Source organism: Branchiostoma floridae, chromosome 5 (genome assembly GCF_000003815.2).
Source record: "Branchiostoma floridae strain S238N-H82 chromosome 5, Bfl_VNyyK, whole genome shotgun sequence".
NCBI lineage: Eukaryota > Metazoa > Chordata > Leptocardii > Amphioxiformes > Branchiostomatidae > Branchiostoma > Branchiostoma floridae.
The window spans coordinates 17,263,828-17,278,483 of NC_049983.1; the positions used below are offsets into that span (position 1 = coordinate 17,263,828).

A 14,656-nucleotide genomic window follows, 5' to 3' on the forward strand; every position below is an offset into this window, starting at 1 on the left:
GGCGGGAAAATGGCTGCGTACTTTCAATTTTGCCCATTCAGTCGTAGATCCGGGCTATTATGCAACGATTCTTCACACTTTTACATGAGTTGTAGGTCACCAACAGGAATTCAAGATTGTTGTTGAATCATGTTCGTCTTGTGCCGTGAGCATGTGTAATTATGATCTATAAATTTGGCAATGAATGTGACAGTGTGTTCGTCCCACGACGAGCTGCCTACCCCGAAAAAGATACTGAAAACTTTTGGCCTTGTTGTCTTCGAATGCATTGTTATCGATGCTTTGTAAATGATGTATTGGACACCTAGATGTCTGAAGTGTGCACAGCTCAGAAATAACTATTGTTGCATGTGTAGATCTCTTTAAGTTCCAGTATTTTTAATCTACCGGTATAAGTCTTACTACCGGTATTATGCCAATGCATGTTATATGCTACAATATTCGTATGCGTATGAAATAACGTAGTTAAACGGGCTCTATTTGTTCCATATTTTCTACGGTTTTTCGAGCGAGCTATGGGCCTGGTAGAGAATATATATTATTAGTTTACCCAAAAAGCTTTCAAATTCATCAAAAGCTCCTTGTTTACCGGGGCTTCCTTGTAAACTCAAGCCGGTCTTAGTATTACTACGGATGCAGTTTTTTTGTCAAGAAGTCTGATAGAGACTAGCAAAATTGAAATCAATCTTGATTCTTGTCAAAAACCATTCGTTGATAATAAACAGCTATCATATAAGATCAATATGTCCTTACCTTGTGCAAATCAATGAGGACGACTTCAGTTCCTTGCACTAAAGCTATGTCTTGGCCAAAGGGATGGAACTTCCTTGTTGTTCAGAGTTGAACACATAAGAATTTGCCGTTGCGTCCGCTCACCACCGCTCCGCTGTACGCCTGGCAAATGACGGGTAGTATTGTCTGCTGCCGTATCGTCGGATCGGGTCTAATTACCAACTCTTGTGGCCAATCAGGGCTCGCCCTTCAGACAATCACACAAGCTGATTGGTCCAAGTTGAACACGTGAATAGAGAGAGATCAGGCTCTGTTTCTGTATTACTCCGAGGTATACTAAAGTAGTCCGACCCCCCCCCCCCAAAAAAAAATATCGGCTCAAGAAAGTTTCACTCTTCTCTTGCTTAATAGCTGTTCTCTTTTGCACATTAGTTGTTCATCTCTTAGCGCATTTTTTTTGTAACGAACGGCCGTCTAAGCAGTCTTAATTTGTCAACGAATTCGACACCCTCTGATCAAAGTGACGTATAACGTTAATATGTGAGGGACAATCAGGGCACTGCTGTTACGTCATGGACAACGTTACAACAACCAATAGCGCTCTATCTTAGAGATTTAACGTCATTATTTACTCATACTTTAGGCAGGTTAGTAAAACCATATCGGTGCACAACAGTTACTGTGAATTCCCTGACAAATAGAGTACTTGTAATAACCTATATAGCGTTATAGTTTACGGACCCAACGGACAGAAATATATCAGACATAAGTATCTGTTTATTACGTATGAATAATGTGCAATACATGTACAATTCAGCTAGTGCTATTAGTACCGTAAAATGTTAATAATTGTACCATATCCATATATATAGATCGTACTACCCATCAGTGTTTCAGCTTATGCTGTCTAACTAGTAACAATTATTTCAGTGTCTGGTTAATAAACAGCTGTCATCATTGTCCTATATTTGTCTTGCTGATAGTAAATATGATCATTGCAGGTATCTAGTAACAATGTTTATATATATTTTATGTCTTACGTTGCATAGTGTCCAAGTTATAGATATGTTGACTAATGCCAGGTTTTACAGTAACGGACTGTTGATTATGTCTGGGCTGAAATCTTGACCAAACAGCTGTTAGTTTTAAATCAATGTTTGAGGTTATAGTTAAAGCGATACACGTAATCACGTATCTGTGCTTGTTAAGTACGCCTTTCTATCATGAAGAATAATGCATATAATACCGACACATGGTTACAATTTGTAAACGAAATATAGTAGGGAAACAATATTATCAGACTATTTAACAAATAGTATAAAGTGTCGACCGTTCAGTGCGCAGTTGAAATTACTGTTGTGTAAGTACAATTTCCTTATTATGATATAAATACAGCCGACTGTTGATACTGGGGGTTAGAAAGAAATAAAGTATGCCGCAAAGGCCGCAGCTACAGCGAGTAGAATGGGAGGGGTTGCCAGACTTGGGGCGGCGGAGATGGCGTCTGGCGTCGTGGTCTCGGGGATGACACCGCCGGCGCCTTGGGTTGGTTTGTCGGGGTTGGGCTGACCGGTCGCCGCGCACCTCGGCGCTCCACCCGGCGGGCGGCAAAACGTCGGGTAAAACCCGCAGCATCGGAAGAACTCCTGTCGGTTCTCCTCGCAGTCTGGGATGACGGCCGACTGTTGGTTTATCTCCTGCGGTAGCAGAACCTCCTCGTCGCTGTACGTCAAGAAGAAGAAGTAGTGCGAGTCGACGTCCACGTTGTTGGCGACGCAGTGCGCCTGGTTGACCAGCCCCATGTCCGTGACGTTGAAGCTGCCTTGCAGCGCCAGAGGGTCGGCGTCACCTTTAACTTGACAGACGAACCGGATCTCGGCGGTGTAGGAGGTTGCGGCGGACACTCTGAACCCGTGTTTGGCGAGAACACGGCCCCACACGACAAGTTCTGCCGCCTGAACGCGCATTGAGATGTTCCAGGGTTCGTACCCCACGGGGTGGTCACAGCACAATGATTTCGGGATGGTCACGGCCACAAGCAAAGTGGCGAAAATGACAAGACGCGACATTTTTGCTACTTTCTCTGAACAAGTAGACACTGCGACGTGTACGATTCGCGGTGTCGGTGAAGATGTGCACGGTGCTGACTTGACAATTCAAGAAGTTAGAACGATCCATCCATTTGAGGTGGTATCCAATTTTATCTATTAGACTTTGAACAGTATTAAGAGCAATGTACAGGGCACTGAAGTAAGACAGATTTTGGATGGGTACACTGCAGAAAAGAACAATAGTGTCTCGTTTTAATTTCCGGGTGCGTTTTCGCTAATTTTGATAATTTCTGATGTCACAAACTCACCCTTTGTGCAACACGTTGGTACAACCCACACACCACTATATGATATATTGCCAATGTATATAGTAAGCAGGGAGGTCACTTGGTGACTATTTCTTGTGTTGTCCGCCCAACAGACGTCACGACAGCCACCATAAAACCGTCACCATCGTCAGCGAATTTTCTTCAATCAAAGTTTCTGAATGACCAATAAAAAGAAGCGCACCACTTCGTGAATGTTTGTGTCATCGATTTTGGGGAGGGTATCAACCATGATGGTGGCAAACAGTGACGATATTACACCAATATCTTTAACGTTATATTTAGCAGTGATAGTATCATTCAAATATCTATGCACGAATACTCACCCTTCTCCTGCTATCAGACATCGTTCCTGTTATCATACATAGCGGCCAGTTCCGTAACCTTAAGTAATGAGTTACAGATACCCTCTTTTTGGCTACACCTCACATGAGCACACATTATGACGTCAACTTTGGCGATCAACATCACACGATACAGTTGATATGCCGATTTGGAGCTAACTATCTGATAATGCGTAAAGAGTTTTCTATATCGCAGATGGAACATTTTTGTTTGAACCTTTCTGGAGAGCCTCTTCATTCGTATCAGTGGACAGGCTTTCGTGTTGTCGGCTGGCGCTTTGCTGGAAGGCGTTTGCATGTTTCCTGTAGAATGCAGAAAAAGCACAAAAAAGTAAAACCAGTCAGTCAGTCAGTCATAGTCATACTGTGTATTACAGCACCGTTGGGGTTATACCGCCCCTTACGGGGTGGCATATCCTTTAGTAAAGGAAGTAAATCTCCGTTTCTATCCAGTTGTAGAGATTGACTTGTATTTGAATATTGCTTATCTGGATGTCTAACCTTCATAAACATAGCAATCTGGAAGAATAGACGAAACAACTAACCGTTTCCTTATGGCCTCCGTAATTTCTTTTTGCCTCTCCTCTGTGATTGGGTATCTCCATAGAAACACCACGCCCATAAAGGTGAAGATTGCGGTATACAGTGCCAGCAGAATCCGCATGGCGCTTCCTACGTCGTCAGGCTGAATACAGGATCCTAGTTTGTAGCCTCCGATTCTACATGGGAAACAGGCGAGAATGCCACAGAGGATGATGAAACTCTTAAATCTTTACATAATGCCGGCTAGCCAAATTGACTCACACGAATAAAGGAAGGAAAGGAAAGGAATGAATGAATGAATGAATGAATGAATGAATGAATGAATGAATAAACTTCATTGCACGACGTTTATCCATGATGCAATCTAAGGCAACAGTAAAAATCAGTTTATACAATATGACACTAGTCTAAGGCCTATAACTATATATAGTACAGAAATGTGTAAATGGCGTATCAATATACTGTAATATACAAGTTAAACGCTATAGGCCCTGTTGCTGTGTTGCTGTGCCCGGTTATAACCGGGATTGGGTATTCGCGCGGGCAAACGGCATTGTGCGCATGCGGCTCGCGGAACACGGTTTTCGTGTTTCAGTTCAGATATCAACCACTGCCATTGATAGTATCTTATTGGACTGAAACCTAAATGTGACCAAAACAGCGTGAAGTAAATATCGGTACTCACTCCAGCCCGATGGTGGCCATTATCAGTCCGATGGTGATGCCGAGACTGCCTACAGACAGCAAAACGGCCATGAAGGCGGTGTCCAGCCTTTCCTTGGTTTGGAGATAGCAGTCCTCTATAATGTCACTTATTAAGACCCTGCGGGAAGATGCGAGAAAAAACGTCACAGGCTCAGTGACCGGTGGAGCATCGCTTTGGAATCATGACTGCATGCAGCACGCCGTGGAACCACGGAATTTAGAATTAGAGCCCGGACGGAAAAGTGGCTAAAGCATAAGCCAAAAATACGACCACCTACCATGGCATGAAGTACTGTGCACCCAACGGGATGCCGAGAGCAATGATGATAGCATAGATAGCTAAACTGCCACTGGGCACAAACTGGAATCCAATGAACATCGGGATCCCGGCCTACAAGTACAGTGAAAACAACCGTCAATGTAACAGCTGACCCTAGCTACAGTACAGGCATGTTTTGAGTTTTACATTTTGTATCATAGCGTATGCTGTGGAATAGGGCTGGGTACCGGTACAGAAAATTCAGGTCCAGGTCCGGTTCAGGTCCAAAGGATCAGGTCCAGGTCCGGACCTGAACCTGGACCTAATTCAGTATGACTCATACCAATGGTCCATTTCACTACAAATACATCTGTTTGGTGGAGTATTAGACTTAAACTGGCGTTTTAAAATCCTACAACGCTATTTGCACCTGTGCGATTGGCTGTATAACTTGGTAGAAATTTCTATAAACTCTGCTCTACTTCACTCTTGTTATTTTCTTCCACCTGCAAGCGCCAAAACGTGTGAATGCCTGATGAAATAATATGTTAATTTTCTTATCGGTCCAACATCCGGTCCACGTAATTTTTTCAGGTCCGGTTTTTCTGGACCGGTCCAATAAGAAAAACCGGTTTTGTACCGGTACGCTGTACCGATACCCAGCCCTACTGTGGAACATTCATCCGGCTAAGTAACATGCTTTGGGCTCTGTTAAACACCGTACAGTAAGTGAATCATAGGCTGTCACGTGACTGTGACGTAAGAACTGTGTAAACCTGGAAGATGACAGGTATGTTGTAATCTTTATATAAATTTGGTATCACTTGCTTGTGATCATTGACGTCTCGCTGTGAGGGAATGATTAGGATTCTAGGCCATCATCAGTAAAAGTGCTGCTGGAAGCTTGATGCTATCCGTACTCAGGGTAGGCTATGTAACCACAGTCACGTAATTAGCACATTGGAGACATGCACATTTCAAGGTCTAACTCTTTCATACAGTTCAACCCACCAACATGGCGTCTGTGACGTCACGATCAAACGTACGATACGATAGTGTTGTGTTCCAGGACCTTACCAGCTGGCAGCATATGTAGGTAGTCTTCTTCCCAAATTTGGACACGATCAAAGCAATCAACGGTATGGTCAACACTGATGACGCCTGTAGGAAAGAACGTAGCGTCAGCTTCATGGAAATACATAATTCTCTGTAAACTATAAACACAGGCAACAGGTTTTATTGAAATCGTTGTTACTTTGGACAATAAACAAATTTAAATTGTGTACTTACATGTAATTCCCTGAAAGAAAATTCTAGAGAATCATACACGTCCATGGGTGTGCATATGATCCGCTGAATGAAGGTTTGTTTCTTACCATTAAAGCTAAAATGACGTTCTCGATCTGATCTTCCAAGTCCAGACTGTACTGTAGGTAAAGGGCGAGTGTGCCATGTCCTATCTGGGGAAAGAAGGGTAAAGCAGGAGATACGTAATGGCATCTGTCCCTTTATAATATCGAGTCACTAGTACTAACTCATAATGGTCTTATGTAAATGTCACTGATGAGTTAGCTACTCGAATCACTCGATATATAAGAGCTCATTTCCTTCTCCCAGGCCAGATCCAAATTTGATAAAATTGACAGCATATATAAAGAAGATCTCTACTCATGTTATACTCACTGCCATAGTTGTTTGGATACAGAGAAACCCCAGCAGAAAATAGACGTTGGGTCGGAACGTCAGCACAGTCTTCAAAGTCTTGATCATGAGCAGGGACTGTCCGGCACGTTCTCCACCAGATGACGATGAAATATCTAGCACAAATATTGGAGAAATGGTTTTGGCATATTTTCTCCTAAAACCATGTTCATTCGTAAACTGTACACAGATGACATCCGAGCGCGCACCAATTTTTCGGCCGTTTCCAAAGGCAAATTTTGCAAAAGTAGCCACAAAGTGAGCAAATACATGCTGTAACTTGCAACAAAAATATAAAAGGATACTAATGTCATAGAATGCATCAGGCAACGATCTGGCGTACCGGCCTGTGTACTGAATTCTCGCGGCATTCGTGCTGGTCAGCTGTGGTCAGCAAATTAGATATTTCCCCCTCCACGTTGTTGGAGAGAAAGTTACCGGCCAATCACGTCGCCGCATACGATCTTGCCACAACGTGATAGGCTGTTGATTTTCTCTGAGGGAAGTATCTGATTAGCTGATAGCTGGTCAGAGCTTTGATGCTACGAGAAGCACGAATCGCAGACCTGTATACGCCATGGTCTCTGTTTGAAACACACGAGCGGTGGCCCTGATGATCTCCAAGCAGACCCTACAGTAGCATAAGATAGTATCAAAAGCTGGCAGAGGAGAGATGCCGGCCAGGAAGTGTGTATGCTACCGGAGGTGCCCATCTGACTCCCTTAGGCCGGCTATACTCCTTTGCAAGCTTGGCACTATCTTATGCCACCGTAGGATCTACTTGGAGATTGTGACAAAGGAAATTAGAGACGTGCTACCTTTTCTCTCGGCTGTTCCAAAGATAATGGCTAACACCCCGGCCAGGATCATGATGCACACAGTTGCAGAGGAGATCAGGTAGCCGTTTTTCTGAGGAAACGGTCAAGGGATAAAAACATGTCATGGCAAGGAAACTGCACCTGAGTTGGTTACTTAAAAGGCTTCTTGTCTGGCAGCTTGATAGAAATTTATCAAGTGAACTTTATGTTTTAAGGCAGCAATATTATGAAAGAACAGCCATAACTTACATAAAATAGACAACAATCGAAATGCTACACTGCCATCTAGAAAGTAGTTGAACATAACCCACATTGTACACACACATACAGGAAAGGCGACAATGAGATCAAAATTCTAGAATCAGTCGCGGGACTGAGAGGTTTAAAACAGCAATCTTGTGCCATCATGCTAACTATGGTTGACTGCAATCAGGAAATGTTGCATTTGATACAAAGCAGCATGATACCTACATGTAGGGCCAATATAGAGTGTGTGTATACTTGCCATCATCACCATAGATACACTGTCCACAGAACTGTTGGTGTTGTTGGCACCGTAGGTGGCGTTGCTGTGACAGGCATCGTACCCTGAACGTCTGTATGAGGCCAGGATCTGTCCGTGCATCGCCATTCCCCCAACCAACCCTCCGACGGTGAGAACAGACCCTGAGAATAAGGTGGGTGGTTTGATGGTTTGTTATTCTCATTATACCCCTGTCACATTTGGCGAAAATCGATCGGACGACGATTCTGCGGGAATCGCCCGAGCCTCGCTTATAATAACAACTTTATTGCACAACAACTTACAAAGTACGAAGTATGGCTTAAATGTGACAGGTACGATTTTCAAGTGAAAAAAAAACGCGCAATCCTCTGTCGATCTTAAATATGGCCGATCTTCCATCCATACGCCCGAAGATCGTGGATAATGTGACAGTGGTATTAGGACATTTAAAAAGATGATGCAAATAGACATTACGTTCATGCCACCATGCGAAGAAATAATCGCTTTTAGACAACGACAGTACCCAAAACTGTAAAAAGTAGACTAAATGTCCTAAGCATGTCAAACGATCATACGAGTGTATCCAAAATTGTCACAACAGTTTGTACTATGATTTGGTATCGGGGTAGCTTTAACACAAGGAATGGAAAAATTGATCATATAGACCAGTCCATTTTTCATAGAAAGGGGCGTTCTAGAGGATTCAATTCTTATATGGAGGGGGGGGGGAGGGCTTTTTTAGAAATACATTTTGGCATGGAGTGATATATTAGGATATTAGGTCGATTTCTGCAAAAGGTTGATATAGAACAGCACATTTTTGCATTGGGATGGAGATGGATTGAAATACTGTATGCTGTATTTGCTCATAAGCAAATGTCGGCCTTCTAGATCTAGTTCAGACTGCTTCCTGCCATCCCGATCAACATGTGTTAACTGATACTTACTGTACAAAACGGCCGAGTCTTTGTCTGAGATATCTTCGCTGAGAAACATCACGTACGTACGGCTCGAAATATGAAACCCCTGGAAAAAATGTCAACGTCGTTTGTAAAAACTTCACCAAGAATGTTAGGCTTTCAATTGTGCAATGGTAACTGTGTCAATCAATGTGAAGGTGAACTTCACTCCGCAAGAGTTACACACCGTACAGCGTACCGGGCCGAACACCGATATACACCTCAGAGATGACTCTTTGATGTTATTATTATATTTATATGCTTGTCTTTGTAAACAATGTCTAAGTCGTGTGTTCTTAAGTACCGTCATGGCGAGCTTCAGCAGAGTGTACAGTAGAATGTACCAGGCCAGCTTTCCGCCCGTTCCAACATCCGGGACATACCAGATCAAGGCGTTCGTCACAGTGATGATCAGTTGCGTTACCACAATCCTAGAAAATATCAAAGGATTGTTAGTCTGTGACCAGACCCTCTGGTCGACAGACTTTTAGTTTTGTCACGTTTACGCGCGTTCGCAGCTGTATCTGTATGTTCCCGTTGTCTGAATTCTATGTGGTTTGGCAGGTCCTTTGTACTGAGGTTGACGATGATGCACGTGAACTTTTTTTTGCGGCAGGTGGTTTTATTATGGATTTTATAAAAATAACACCCCTACAATTTGTTCGTCTTGCGGTGTTTTGGTCCAGATCCTCTGTATGTGGGTCATGGTGTCATTGGAATTTGTCAAGCAGATGCGTGGTGTTACCTGATCGTCAAAGTTATTCGCGTTCGCATCGGTATCTTCATGTTCCCGTTGTCGCATACGTACGTTGTTTGGCAGGTCATCTGCACTGAGGTTGACGATGATGCACGTTGTTTTTTTTTGTTGTTTTTGCGGCAGTTGGTTTTATTAGGGACGCAATAAAAATAACACCCCTACAAAATGATCATCTTTCGGTGTATTAGTCCAGATCCCCTGTATATGGGTCATGCTGTAATTGAGATATTGCAAGCAGATGCGTGATGTTCTCTGGTCGTCAATGTAACGCGCGTTCGCATCTATATCTGCATGTTCCCGTTGTCGCATACGTTTGTGGTTTGGCAGGTTCTCTACACATAGTTGGACGATGATGCAAGGTGTTTTATTTTTTCGGCAGCTGTTTCTATTATGTATGTAATAATTTCAGAAATCACCCCTGCAAATTGTACGTTTCACAGTGTATTGGCCCATGTCTGCATATGGTGCCCGTTGAGGTAATTGGGTATAGTTAAGCAGATGCGCGATATGTGCAAGAATTTTACGCGCGTTTGCTTTCTACCTCTTATTCAACAAGTTTATCCGTACTACTTTATGTACCAGCATCATGGACCCCGGGATTCACCCATTAACACTGTGTCATGCTACCTTATGGCTTCACACTAGTTAAAAACTTATCGCACAGTTCATCATCAACAGCTGTGTGTTATCGTATGTGGGACATGGGAACTGACATCTAATGTTCCACTAATGACCCTGTCAATCAAATACCTCCTGTCGCCGTTTGCAATGAAGCGTGTAAGAATTCTCGTCCCAAATGAAGTTTAGCCATATTATATTCCCGGACTTCGACTAAGAAACATCAAGGTCCTATTCCGTGCTTCATACTTATTACGTCCATAACAGAAACATGTTAATACTTGGTGCGTTTGTCAGTCTGCCTGTCGGTCTTGTAGGTGTGTCTGTGTGTGAATGTGCCTGTGTATTAGAGTAGACCATCCGGTAACTTATCGTCACCATATCTTTTTGACTTTGGCCACATGTTATCTCACAATCCATACCTGTTTAGTAAGATTCACATGACACAGAAATATTAGGCAACTTTAGATACAACGATATATCTAACACCATGAAAAGAATCATATAGGATATAAGCACAACGTCACACACCAAAGAAGACAAAACAACCAACATATACCAGACCGACGTCACAGACTATGTTACCTACGGTCACTTGTTGTACTTTGCTTTGTCATGTAATCTAACGTCGTTATTTTGAAAAAGAGACATCACATTGTATTCAGTTACATACTTTAGGCAAATATGACATTCCTGTCATTTCACAGCTCGCGAAATTACAACTGCAGCTGATCTATGTAAAATCTCATCTATACGTTACCATTCATGGTTAGCCCTTGGCAATATCCTATGGCTAGTTGGGCAACCCTGGCTGTTTGTACAAATAAATAAATAGATACGTTACCATGGTTTCGCTTTTCCCCATCGTGTGTTTGTCCTGTCAATCAACGGGCCCAGGATGAAGTTGCAGAAGACGTCTACTGCCCTGCTGCCGAAAATGATGGACGTTGCAAATAAAGGTGGCAGCTAGAATATACACACAATACACGTGTAAGCGTTAATAAGCCAGGTCACAGTTCGAAATAGTGGTCGAAAGGTGAAGGCCCCAACCTGTTAACAATTCTTTGTTAACAGGTTGGACAAAGCATTGGGCATTTGCTTTCTTCTGAGGGCCTTAACCTTTGACCTTTCCCATTATCCTCTACGGTACTGGAACTGCGAGGTAGCTTATGTACGTCTTTGCATAATGGTAAAATCAATGGCATCAGTTTATCAGTTCATGGAATCAATTTATACCTCAGCCACCTGCACTAAGAAGCTGCTGGTGTAGGCCCCGAGCACGGTCCACATGATCTCCACACCGACTCCTCCTATCCCGTAACACAACTTCGCCACGACAGACAGGGGTTTCCTCGTACTGGTTAGATCGGTCATGGTGGGACTGTCTTTGTAACTGAGAACACGGAAGAATTGTGTATAAAAAGTTCAGTGCCATACGGCAACTTAGCCTGGTATACAGCCGTACGCGTATTATAGCCGAGTTTCTTCTGTCCCTCTGCAAGTACTGTAGCCTGGTATCAGGCCGTATTATAGCTCCCAAGTTCCTTCTGTCCTCTACGGCTGGATACCAGGCTAACGTCAACTCGGAGATTTGCAGACTTGCGTCTGTCTGTGGCATATTATAAAGAGGTCAGACAACGGGAGAGGCTGTCAACCACATTCCTTATATGCTTCGACAAATATTTTAGATAATGATCTTCTTCTTCTTAAATGTCAGAGAAAGTCACCGTTCCAGTGACCGTTGTCTGGGGGTTGTCTCTATCTGACCAAGGAGGTTATATCTCTATATATAAACCTGCTTGATCTGACTTACTACATAAATTTATATCTACTTATCTCTCTCTCTATTGGTCATCTCTATACCTCGAGAATGAGAAGGATCTTTACGGAAATAAGAGTCTTTTACTTTAGCTTGAATGAAAGGTAACAGCTCATGTTACATAACATGGGAAGAAAGACTGCGGGCCCCTTCCATACGTTTTGCAGGTGAGTGTGTCACGTGCCCAACAGTAAACATGGGGAATTAGGACAGGGTAAGGAATTCCCTAAGGCAGCTCCAATTCACAAAATGACACGGTATTACGGACGAAAACAAAGGGTGGTTACCTGTTTGGCGTGGTGCGGGTTAAAAGGTCATCAACTCGACTAAAAAGCAGGCGAATCAAGGAGGTTAATCTATTTTTGCCTCATTGGGTGAATGTACAGGAAAGATAGCGGGATGTCACTAGTCTCTACCAGACTCCGGGTCGCTGGAAAACTGTAGAAATAGAACAAATAGAGGAGTACGCCAGAGGAGTGTCGCCGGCTAGGGAACCTCCGCAGGTTGCGTACTGTTCCGGCTACACTCCTCTGGCTTACTCCTCTATTTGTTCCATTTCTACGGGATTTCCAGCGACCCGGAGTCTGGTAGAGATTAGGATGTCACAGTGTTGGCTCGCGTAGGCGCCAGCTGAAGAGCGGTGAGGAGAGACAGGCAGCTCAACCACAAAGTAGGGCACGACTCACGGTACTTGAAGCTCGCTGGGTCAGTGAACCCCTGCTACCGTTTGCAAAGCAACTACATGCAGTATATAAATCCCGGCCAGTGTTATGATGTCAGACCTCTGCCAATGAGGTTCTCTCTTCATGGGCTCAATGCAACCTTTCTGCTGATTACCATTGAACGATTCTATTGCTGCTGACCATGTAGCATGAAGGGGTCAATGAATACTGAGTCAGACATAATGTCGGACGAACATTCATACAACTACTTAAATTTAGGCACACGGAAATTGACGGAATGCTATATGGTACGTAAGGTATATTACGACTTAAATCCAGCCATACCTGTTCGAATGAAGAAGTTGACAACAGTAAGGCAAGATTGGTCAGTAGCAGATGTTCTACTCTGGACGTCAGAAATCTGACATGGGTAGCTACAACTACCGGGGGCTGTTTGCGCATGCGGATTGTTTGTCATTTTCTTGGGGACAGACCAGAAATATTTTGGGGCGAAATGAACGTAGTTAAATGGGCTGACCAAAAAAGGAATGCAGTCTCTCCAGGACATCTTGTCGGACGTAAATAGTTAGCCTGAGTCGAGGGCCTTATTAGTTTACCAGAGCTCCCTTGTAGACTAACCAGGCTGATACTCAGGCTAGTAAATAGTAGGAAAGGAATTGGTCCAAATGTCAAATTCAAACAATCTACTAAAGACATCAGCCGGTCTTACTTCGAATGCATTATTTTGGTCAATAATTAAAATAGGCTGGCCAAACTGAAAACGACGTCGTCAGAATACCTTTGTTGATAGTAAAAAGCTTAAGCTATATAATAACTTATGTATATTTAGCTTCATGATAAGGGACCATTTTGTTTACTAGTGTGGTTGTTTGTACATTGTTGTGTAGTTCAATTCATTTTATGCACTTTCTTCCCGTTCTTTTACTTATTTTTTTCCTGCACCACCACCGTCTGCCACACCTCTACCAGGCTCCCCAGGTCGCAAACTGTACTCCTCGGCCAACCAACTCCTCTGGTGTGTTTTATGTCTATTTGGCCAATTTCTACTATTTTTCCGGCGACCTGGAGAGCCTGGTAGAGAATATGCCACACTAGCTACACCTTGTCTCCCAGCACGCGATGTGCCGTGACTCGTGGGGCACTTTGTCCTGTATTATGTAGAAGCAGAAGAAGAACAATATGCCACCTTACCTTGTGCAAATCAGGCCGACTTCAGTTCCTTGCGCTAATGTGTTAAGCAAAGGGCTGAATCTTTCTTGTTGTTTGGAGTTGAACACAAAAGAATTTGCCGACGCGTCCGCTCGCCACTGTACGCCTGGCAAATGACGGTTAGTAATGTCTGCTATCGTCACGTCGGATGGGGTCTGATGACCACCTACTGTGGCCAATCAAGGCTCGCTTTCAGACATTCTCGCAAGTTGTCAGGCCTTGTGTCTGTATTACTCCGAGAGTATACTAAAACAGTCCGACACAAAAAAAGTTGGCCCAAGAAAAAAACAAATTCACTTTTTGTGCGTTTCGCCGAAATAGTCCAAAATCTCTCACATCGGCCACGAAGTTCTATTCTGTCATCTAACACAGAAGACATGTTTATAATTTGCCATAAAAGGAACTAGTGAGGAACTATTGCTTAAGAAATTTAACAATGAATAACAATTAATTAAAGCAATTGTCCGTCAACAAGAGCAAAACATTTACATAAAATCAAGGATCTGAAATATATAAGATACTTTGCTATGACCTTGACTATACATGTAACTAAATGTTCAATAAAGGCACAAACAAAGAAACAAACATGCGTCAGTATATGTGTTTATTAGTAATACATGTACATCT

At 43.1% G+C, this 14,656-nt stretch overlaps 1 protein-coding gene across 1 annotated transcript; it reads right to left on the bottom strand.

The window, feature by feature from the left end:
* Nucleotides 1–3,545: 3,545 nt before the first annotated feature.
* LOC118416761 (sodium-dependent lysophosphatidylcholine symporter 1-like) lies at nucleotides 3,546–11,280 on the bottom strand. The gene is made up of 12 exons (XM_035821992.1): nucleotides 11,163–11,280; nucleotides 9,248–9,374; nucleotides 8,932–9,010; nucleotides 7,985–8,145; nucleotides 7,480–7,570; nucleotides 6,644–6,777; nucleotides 6,337–6,420; nucleotides 6,038–6,121; nucleotides 4,980–5,092; nucleotides 4,682–4,819; nucleotides 3,999–4,172; nucleotides 3,546–3,756 (listed from the first exon to the last, which is right to left on the bottom strand). The coding sequence occupies exons 2-12, from the start codon at nucleotides 9,251–9,253 to the stop codon at nucleotides 3,639–3,641; spliced, it is 1,182 nt and encodes a 393-aa protein (XP_035677885.1). The 5' UTR covers nucleotides 9,254–9,374; nucleotides 11,163–11,280; the 3' UTR covers nucleotides 3,546–3,638.
* Nucleotides 11,281–14,656: the final 3,376 nt, after the last annotated feature.

Excerpts from the sequence above, each read along its gene's own strand:
- LOC118416761 (XM_035821992.1), bottom strand. Across the intron at positions 8,146-8,931 it reads AGACTCGGCCGTTTTGTACA|GGTCTGTTCTCACCGTCGGA; the intron begins GTAAGTATCAGT and ends CCTTATTCTCAG. Across the intron at positions 6,778-7,479 it reads TGGAACAGCCGAGAGAAAAG|ATATTTCATCGTCATCTGGT; the intron begins GTAGCACGTCTC and ends TATTTGTGCTAG.